Source organism: Danio rerio, chromosome 6 (genome assembly GCF_049306965.1).
Source record: "Danio rerio strain Tuebingen ecotype United States chromosome 6, GRCz12tu, whole genome shotgun sequence".
Lineage (NCBI taxonomy): Eukaryota > Metazoa > Chordata > Actinopteri > Cypriniformes > Danionidae > Danio > Danio rerio.
In genome coordinates, this window is record NC_133181.1 from 25,212,020 (window position 1) to 25,222,065 (window position 10,046).

The 10,046-nt window shown below is 40.2% G+C and overlaps 1 protein-coding gene across 1 annotated transcript; it reads right to left on the reverse strand.

The window, feature by feature from the left end:
* Nucleotides 1-832: 832 nt before the first annotated feature.
* Nucleotides 833-8,376, reverse strand: LOC799796 (uncharacterized). Its single transcript, XM_005166197.6, has one exon. The coding sequence runs from the start codon at nt 4,965-4,967 to the stop codon at nt 3,114-3,116; it is 1,854 nt and encodes a 617-aa protein (XP_005166254.1). The 5' UTR covers nt 4,968-8,376; the 3' UTR covers nt 833-3,113.
* Nucleotides 8,377-10,046: the final 1,670 nt, after the last annotated feature.

Consider the following 10,046-nt stretch of genomic DNA (forward strand, 5'->3'; position numbering starts at 1 on the left):
TATTAACTCTATTAAAATATGGTATCAAATTAGAAAATTAAACAAGTTACCAAATACCTCCCCACTTTCTCCGATTTGTTACAATCATGCATTTAAACCCTCTCTTACAAATAAAGTTTTTGAGCAATGCCAAGATAAAGGAGTTTCCAGTGTTAAAGATTTATACATAAATAATATTTTTGCCACCTTGTCACAACTCTCTAAGAAATTCAACCTCCCCCCTTCTAATTTATTAAGGTATCTTCAGGTCAGAAACTATGTCCGTCTAAATATTCCAGACTTTGAAGTTTTATCATTAGAGGGCGAGTTATTTGACTTATTTTTAAACTCTTCAAACGCAAGGGGCCTAATCTATTTATTTGTTAATGCTTTTAATAACAAAACAGATTTTTCTTCTCTTCATTTGAAAGTCGCTTGGGAAGAAGACTTGGGGATTTCAATATCTGAGACTGATTGGGATCAATGCCTTTTATCTGTTTATTTATGTTCCATATATTCTAGACACCATCTTATTCAGTACAAAGTAATACACAGACTTCAATATTCTAAAACAAAGCTGTAAGAATCAGCTCTTTGGTTTAAATCATGTTTAAACTTTGGGGATTCGAATCAAAGATTCGAACATGATTCACATAGAATTATTTAAAGCTTACACTTAACTTAAGTATTTGTCCAGCAAATAGAACGTTTAGTGTAAAGCAATTCTGTATTATATTATTACGTGGCCAACAATAACAATATAAAAACAGTATCTAATTATTTATTAAGCAAGGTAGCAGTATCTGAAGCTGAGGCATTAACTTATAAAGCACACAACACACCAACACGGATCTTAAAACGAAACAAAAGTTTATTGCTACTCTATAACACAAAGTACTAATCTACGTAAAACAAACAAACGCACATACATACACACACGCACAAGCAGTTTGAGGAGAGTTTTGACTGAGTGGATTTAACTTCTAGCCTTTGCTAAGTTCTTAGCATTGCAACCTGAGAGAAACCATAAAAGCAGAGAATTTTGCTATTCTTTACTACTTAAACATAATTCACACCAGATTCAGTAATGGGTAGAAACCTTGTTTGTGCTACTTGCGTTCTGATGTAATTTCTGGTTTCCTCGACTGGTCCAAAGGGAAATCCCGGCGAAGCTGATTGGTCAGCGTAGCAACTTCAGTGACGTGATGGAATTCCCTTGTCGGTGAAGAGGGGTTTCCTTAGTCGGTTGCTAGGGATACGGATGTTGAACAAAGCGGCGTTCGAAGTCCTTCCTGGGTTCCTGTAGTTATGATGAGTTTCAAAGTTTGGATGTGTTGACCCGATGGCTTGTTGTTGAAGCGGTTGCACAAGCAGATCGGGGGTCGAGCCGGCAGCAAGTGAAGGTCGCGGTCTGCTCCGTGATGTAACGAGGCTTCCGGCGAGGCGATGTAACGGCCACAGCACGAGAAGAGCGACGTCCGGGCAGCGACGGCGGTGACGACTGGCAAAGATGACCGGCAAAAGACGACGATGAAATTTCTTTGTTCAAAGTTTTATAGGCTTTGGTAGAGGCTGGGTCTACACAATACTTGTCCAATCAGATAAGGTGCGGGGTGGAGTCACACCCCAATTCTGCCCTCTAGGAGGCCGGGTTGACACCTGGTGTGGGTGCTGCTTTGATAGCATAGTGGTTAAAATAAAGTCTTATAACGTCAACACTTTTCATAGTATGGTTTCTTCATATAAACCAATGCATTTAAAATGTTCCTAGCTTTCAATCGATACCAAACAAAGTATTTCACAAACATTCTGTAGATTTCATTTGTCACTGAGGGCTATTACTCAAGAACTATCTATAACAGTTTTGTTAAACACATGGAACATGTACACACAAAAACCTACAGAAACATAAAGTAAACATACATTACTCAAATAAACTGTTTTACTTAAATGTCCATTAAACTTTGGAAGCGTTTCTGATCGCTTCTGTGTCTGCCTGAGAATGTGTATTCCTTGCAGACGCCAAAGGACAAGCGAACCAAAAGGTACTTCTCAAAAACCGGTTTGGTGGGTTTTTCATTGTAGAGCCTCTTATTGTTTTAGGGTGTAAAGTTAATTAACACGCAACTGTGATGTTGACTGGCTAGGTATCCTGTGGATTTGCCTTTTGCTGGGTGCCTGTGGATTGCTTTGAAAATGAAATCAATCTCAGACTCGTAGGCACCAACCAATCTTTTAAGGATAACATGGTCTGTGGCTTGTTCGGTTCTGGAACGATCCGTTGACTCCCCACATCCCCCATTTGGATGGTGATGTTCCTGGCATGAACATCGGCAGACACTGGAACAAGAGGCATAGGTAGAGAGAGAACAGACACACAAGACACAAACCACATTTCCATTCCATAGACTGAGTTCTGGTGCAGGTTTTAGCTTAAATTGTTCGGGTCAAGAACACAAGGTGTAGTGTAACATTGCCTGAAATAATTCAAATTTAGTTATTTAGCTAGTTTACTTCATTGCAAGTATGGAGTGGCGCTAGCTTCAACTTAAATAAGCAATAATTCTGCAGCAATTGACACTAATTTGGGAGAAGGAGTCAATCCTACTTTTAGGCCCTATGCATGAATTTGCAGGAGTTCCCTGTAGAGGGGACTGGAACTGCAAATCAGTTAGGGAGAGAGAGAGAGAAAGAAGGAAATCAAGAGGTACAGGGATGCAAAAAAACAAGGTAGGTTAAAAACCAGCAATAACAGTGTTGCATATGTGGAGTGGCTCCTCTCTTACTAGAGGTTGTTCTAGTAGTGCTGTAGAGGAGAAAGTATTAGTGTTGTGTTTAACTAGGTGTTCCCTAGAATGTCAAAGGTTATGTTAGTATGTAGAGGGTAGAACAGTTGATCTGTGTCAAGTTGTGGTCCTCCCCCATTTGTTGTTCAATGATGATGGAGCTGTCAAATGTTCATCCAGTAATGGAGGTAGCGGAGTTTGGCATGGGTCAGGAAGGGTTTCAGGACTGAACTGAGGTTTGTCGGAGAAGTGGCAGACGACCCGAACGGCACTTTTGGGAGCCTGAGGGCTTTCACCTGCAAGTGTTTGTTGGTTCAGGCGGTTGTTGCTTCTCCGCTCGGCGACTAGTCAGGCTGAATCTGCTTTTTCCTTTTCCCGTTTCCTGTCCTCCTCTATGCATTTGAGAAACTCTTTCATCATCAATTTCACCAGTTCTTGAGGGTTAAATCCCGGTGGGGCATTTTCCTCTTGCTGGGATTGAGTCTGAGCGTTGTCAGGGTGGAAGTTTTTGGAGTACCTTCGTTGACTCCTTGGACTTGATGATCCAGGGTTTTGATGTCTTCCCTTAGATGGTGACCAGCTTTTGTTTGACCCCCATTGGTTTCTTTCCTGGTGGTGTTCAGGTGAGCGTCGTTGTCCATGCGGTCCATGCCAGTGACTGTTCCTTTGTTTAGGTCTTGTGTCATCGTAGGAGTTCCGTTGTCTATTGGACGAAGACGCATTCCACGCTGGGGATGGTGGTCTCACGCTGTTTGGGCGTTGGGCACCCTCTAGTGCCAGTTCTGGATTCTGGGTGTTAAAGTCAAGAACTTTTGCAGTTTTAGTGTTCTTCTCTAACACCATCTTTTGTTTGTTGTGGGCTTTCTGTGTCAAATCTCGCAATTGCTGGATGCTCATTGTTCGTGGGCATGCGAGTACTCCGAGATGTTGACTTACTGCAGGATGGAGGTTTCTCAGGAAGAGAATCTTAAAGTTCAGGTCTTCTTCCATATTCGGTTCGTTGCGAGTTCCGAAAAAGGCTTGCCTGAGTCGGTTGTAGTAAGCATGTGGGGACTCGTTGCGAGCTTGTTTTGTCTCCAGAGCACCTAACAGTCCTTGATCTGATTCAGGGTTTGCAAACTCTCTGATGAGGGCTTCTTGGATCAAACGGTAATCGTTCTTTACCCGAGCCGGTTGTCGGTCCAGGAAGCTGCGCACCTCAGGGCTGGATGTGGCTCGAAGCAAATACAGTCTTTCTTTGTCAGAGACATTGGGTCTCATTTCCAGGTGGAAATCAATGTCTTGCAAATAAGCGTGGACCTCCAAACCACCTGACACACTTGGAGTAAACTTGCCAATGTTTCTGGCCAGCTTGTCAAGGTCTTTAAGGTCCAGACTGTATGACGATCTGTGACTGGCTATCACAGGCTCTCGTCGCTGTGGGGTAAGGTAAGGCTCTTCAGAAGGTGTTGGCGAAGATCTTCGGCATGGTTTCTCACCTCTTTCAATAGGTGAGAGCTCAGGAACAGGGGATCCTGTCCTGCTTGGCAGGGGCGAGGCTGGTGCACATCTTGTCTTTGGAGGTTCATAGCGCAGTGCATAGGCATGCCTGAGTTCACTGGCGGACTCCTCTTTGATGTCATCCACTTCCTGCATTAGTCTGTCGATCTCATGTCTTGCTTCGCTCAGGTGAGTTTCAAGGGCTTTGATTCTGGCCTTCTTGTCTCTTAAGTCCACCTTCGCTTCCTTCAGTAGCTGTTCAGCGTAATCTAGCTTGTTAGCGACGTCAGCGTGGTCTGCTCTGGCTTGTTCTCTTTGTTCTGTGATGGCCGTTAGAGCTTCTTGTAGTTTGTCGATCTCCTCTTTGGTACCTTCATCCACCTCATTTGCTTGTTCCAGACGTTCCTGAGCCTCTAGCTCTAGCTGCTCGATGCGGGCTTGCAGGCGTGTCAGCTTGTGTTGGAGTTGGGAGGCGTGTCTGTCACTCAACTTGAGGGTGGCTATGAGTGTGTGACTCAAAGTACCAGTGATTTTGGCCAGCTCCTTGTGGTTGAAGCTTTGACTTGGGTCTTGCTTCATGATGCTGTCTATGTTCTCATCCAATTGGTTTTGCGTCAGGGGCTGCAGTGTTTCGGCAGCTTTAGGGAGGAGACTGCCTGTTACAACGCTCAGCCATGTTTCCAGGTCCTTCCAGTGGCCAACAGGATCTTTGGAGTGAGCCATGTTTTGCGGCGGGGGGAGGACTTAGGATTTTAACTGACACAGACCTTGAAGAGAGATAGAGAGGAGAAAAAAAAAAAAAAACAAGGTAGAACAATGCAAACAGAAAAGGAGAAATGTTAATGTGCAATGTTAAGTGTGTACTAATGTTGAGTTAAGTATGGTTCTCTGGAACTGTGGCCCTCTGATGGGTATGCGTGTCTAACTGGTAGTCTCTGTGGAAAGAGTCAGTAGCACAGACACAGTGAGAGAACAGTGAAAGCAAAAGTGATAAGGAGACTAAGGAGTAGGGTGAAAATCTGTAGTTTCCACTTTCCTAGAGAGAGGGTTCCTTTAGCTTTTGTTAAATATAAAATAAGATTTCTAAATATCAGGACTGAAGTTGCTATTAACTTTCTTCTGAAGTGACAGAAAGTAGGACAACAATAACAGTATTGGCTTCTGAATAGGATTGACTCCGTACACCAAATAAATTGTTTCTGGATGCGTGTTTAGAATTGGATCTAATGATGCCTATCTTCTTGGTGACCTAATGAGTGAGAAAGGAGGGGTGAGATCAGAAAATTTTAACAATTAAAAGTGTTCAAGTGTCCCAAACATCTATTAAATGTTTCTAAAATTCTCTGCTTTTTGACTCTCACAAGCACAATCCTTAAACCAGCATCATTAGTCTAGTTAAAAGAAGATAACTAGTAGAAAGAGAGAACAAAGGAGTTAGTTTTCTCTTAGCATTAGGTGTATTTAAGGATGTCAAAGCGGTGGCGCTGTCGAGTTGACACTACAAGAAGTGTTGGTTTTATTGTGTTATATAGTAACTGCTTAGCCTACGTAGTAGAAAAATCTGAATTTTCCTTTTGAAGTTTGGCTAATTGGAGGGCTCCACTAGATGAAAAGACTAAATTCAAATTTGAATTGAACTTAACTTTAAACCTGTACAGAAGTAATAACTTTTATAAATTATCATTAAGATTGATAAGAACACTTATGACTAAATTAAATTATTAATTATTGCTAAAATGATAAAGCCATGCATAAATGAACCATTAATGAAATTAAAATTTCAAAACAATGAAGTTGGTTAGAGTAACATTTAATGCAGTTTATCATTAAATTAAACAATTATAATTTATTTAATCAGTGAGTCTTATCCGTATAAATCAACAATTATAGGAAATGGGTGTTCCTAGATGTTGATGAATGGAAAAAGTATTTATAATTGAATAAGTCAGAGAGCGTTAATTTATAGTAATGAAAACAAAACTATAATACATCACTAATAAAACCAACAGCTTATGTGAGTTCAAACTGATTAAATTCAACAGGCCAGGTACAGCAGGAAAAACAAAAATAAAATAAAACAGTAGTGATTAAACTCAGCAGTTAGATCGTGCACACTTTTAACTTTGCATTTGTCAACTTTTCCAAGGTGAGTAAAGAGAAATAACTGAGATGCAAGAGTTATTTCAAACATCAGCCATACAATGCATTTAAGACCACTAAATGCTACGTGCTATCTATTAGCCTTCGCTGCTACTGGAAATGCATAGACTTCAATGCAAACGCGTTAGCGTTAGTTTAGCTTAGCTTCACGCTATGCTCTTTGTTTACAATTCAAGCTGGCGCTGGCGGACTGCACATGCGCGCTTGAATGTAATTCCGGCAAGTCTCTCTGTACTTCCGGACCAAGGTTGCTGCTATGGCAACGACCACAAAGTGGAATAATAGCAAATTTCACAGTATCACTTGAGATGACGGCGCATCTCACACTGTTCAAGCAAAAAGCACTAGTTAGATTTTATATCTTAACTGTAGAGAACGATTCTCAACTTATGAAAGTGAGACAAAATTAATCAACAGGATTTCTGAGATTAATACAAATCGTGACAGAGATATGGGGGATCTCAGCACTCTGTGTTAAGTCTGTCTAGACTGCAAACACATCCGTGGATTCAAACCACAATTTTAATTGATCAATTTCAAAACTTCTCCTATAAACTACGCCAGGCAGCTTTCTCTGAGCTCCGCGTTTTAAATAATTCACTAAGTCTTAGCAAATTACAGGGCAACAAGAATTTAGTTAGCTATGCTAAATCAGTTACCAGGAGAAAACACAGCTGAGTTTCCATCCGGGAATCGCGGCGTACGAAATCATACTGTGAAGGCCTTATATAACGTTATGAGATAAGCACAAAGGAATACGCTTTGTCTTTCTCTATATGCGCTTTAGAGCGGCTTACAGTGTGTCTCGGCGGACAACTTAAATGAAGTTTTACTTTCTTAACAACACTAAATGCAGTTAAGCAATAAAACAAATGGTACCACAATGAAATTGTGCAGTAGCAAACTTTTGTTCCCTCTAATCTATTATTTCCGGACAAAAATAGAAAAGATTAACTACGTGATTTCTGGGTTTTGTGCTTTAAAAGTTAGATCTGCTTGCCCGAATTATTCTCCACCACTATGTAAGAATCAGCTCTTTGGTTTAAATCATGTTTAAACTTTGGGGATTCGAATCAAAGATTCGAACATGATTCACATAGAATTATTTAAAGCTTACACTTAACTTAAGTATTTGTCCAGCAAATAGAACGTTTAGTGTAAAGCAATTCTGTATTATATTATTACGTGGCCAACAATAACAATATAAAAACAGTATCTAATTATTTATTAAGCAAGGTAGCAGTATCTGAAGCTGAGGCATTAACTTATAAAGCACACAACACACCAACACGGATCTTAAAACGAAACAAAAGTTTATTGCTACTCTATAACACAAAGTACTAATCTACGTAAAACAAACAAACGCACATACATACACACACGCACAAGCAGTTTGAGGAGAGTTTTGACTGAGTGGATTTAACTTCTAGCCTTTGCTAAGTTCTTAGCATTGCAACCTGAGAGAAACCATAAAAGCAGAGAATTTTGCTATTCTTTACTACTTAAACATAATTCACACCAGATTCAGTAATGGGTAGAAACCTTGTTTGTGCTACTTGCGTTCTGATGTAATTTCTGGTTTCCTCGACTGGTCCAAAGGGAAATCCCGGCGAAGCTGATTGGTCAGCGTAGCAACTTCAGTGACGTGATGGAATTCCCTTGTCGGTGAAGAGGGGTTTCCTTAGTCGGTTGCTAGGGATACGGATGTTGAACAAAGCGGCGTTCGAAGTCCTTCCTGGGTTCCTGTAGTTATGATGAGTTTCAAAGTTTGGATGTGTTGACCCGATGGCTTGTTGATGAAGCGGTTGCACAAGCAGATCGGGGGTCGAGCCGGCAGCAAGTGAAGGTCGCGGTCTGCTCCGTGATGTAACGAGGCTTCCGGCGAGGCGATGTAACGGCCACAGCACGAGAAGAGCGACGTCCGGGCAGCGACGGCGGTGACGACTGGCAAAGATGACCGGCAAAAGACGACGATGAAATTTCTTTGTTCAAAGTTTTATAGGCTTTGGTAGAGGCTGGGTCTACACAATACTTGTCCAATCAGATAAGGTGCGGGGTGGAGTCACACCCCAATTCTGCCCTCTAGGAGGCCGGGTTGACACCTGGTGTGGGTGCTGCTTTGATAGCATAGTGGTTAAAATAAAGTCTTATAACGTCAACACTTTTCATAGTATGGTTTCTTCATATAAACCAATGCATTTAAAATGTTCCTAGCTTTCAATCGATACCAAACAAAGTATTTCACAAACATTCTGTAGATTTCATTTGTCACTGAGGGCTATTACTCAAGAACTATCTATAACAGTTTTGTTAAACACATGGAACATGTACACACAAAAACCTACAGAAACATAAAGTAAACATACATTACTCAAATAAACTGTTTTACTTAAATGTCCATTAAACTTTGGAAGCGTTTCTGATCGCTTCTGTGTCTGCCTGAGAATGTGTATTCCTTGCAGACGCCAAAGGACAAGCGAACCAAAAGGTACTTCTCAAAAACCGGTTTGGTGGGTTTTTCATTGTAGAGCCTCTTATTGTTTTAGGGTGTAAAGTTAATTAACACGCAACTGTGATGTTGACTGGCTAGGTATCCTGTGGATTTGCCTTTTGCTGGGTGCCTGTGGATTGCTTTGAAAATGAAATCAATCTCAGACTCGTAGGCACCAACCAATCTTTTAAGGATAACATGGTCTGTGGCTTGTTCGGTTCTGGAACGATCCGTTGACTCCCCACAAAGCTTTGTTCTAAATCAAAGTTTTGGTCTTGTGTTCAATTTCAGAATTTTTGGTTAGAAATATTTCAGTTCTTTGCTAAGGTTTACGATTGTGTTTTACTCCCTGACCCAATGATAGCAATTTTTTTCTGGTAAGATTTTCTTGAAACTCTCAACCGAAATGTACGGTTACCTGTTCACTAGGGCATGATCATAGCTAAAAAAGTTATCCTTTGTTTTTGGAAAAAAAATGTTTTTTTATCCTTTTTTTTTTATTGGCTTCTCGGACTCACCTCCACTTTACATTTGGAAAGAATAAGATATACCACCTCTGGGAATGAAATTTAATAAAATGTGTGATCCGGTCTTTCTTTTTCTGCAACACCATAAAGACTGAGTGTCATTTAAGTTTTTTTTCTCTACATCCATTGCTGTCTTTTTGTAGGTCATATATGTTTTGTATGTCGCCATTTTCTCTTGTTTCTTGCTTTATTTTATATTTTGCACAGATTATTGTCTTATGATGGGTTTGTCTGTCTGTTCTTTGTTTTTCTGTCTGCAAAAATTATAATAAAAAACTATAAAAAAAAAAATGAATAGCTGTTATAATGAAATAGAATCAACCTATCAAATCTCACTAGCCGTTTCTCTTGCACATTCTGATTAAAGAGCAACGAATGAATGAAGGGACTAAGCCAAAAGGAAATGAATACACACACAAACACAAACCACACACACACATATACATATAGGTACATATAGTGTGTTATTATAAGTTCATAATTACTTATCAAATTTGTTTAATTAAGCAATTTATTTTATATAGGCGTGTTGTCTATGTAAACGTTAATAACGTATTTAAATTAATACATGTTAAGTACCTAGACGATGAATCTAAGGAGTATAGTCTACATGTGGCCCAGGAT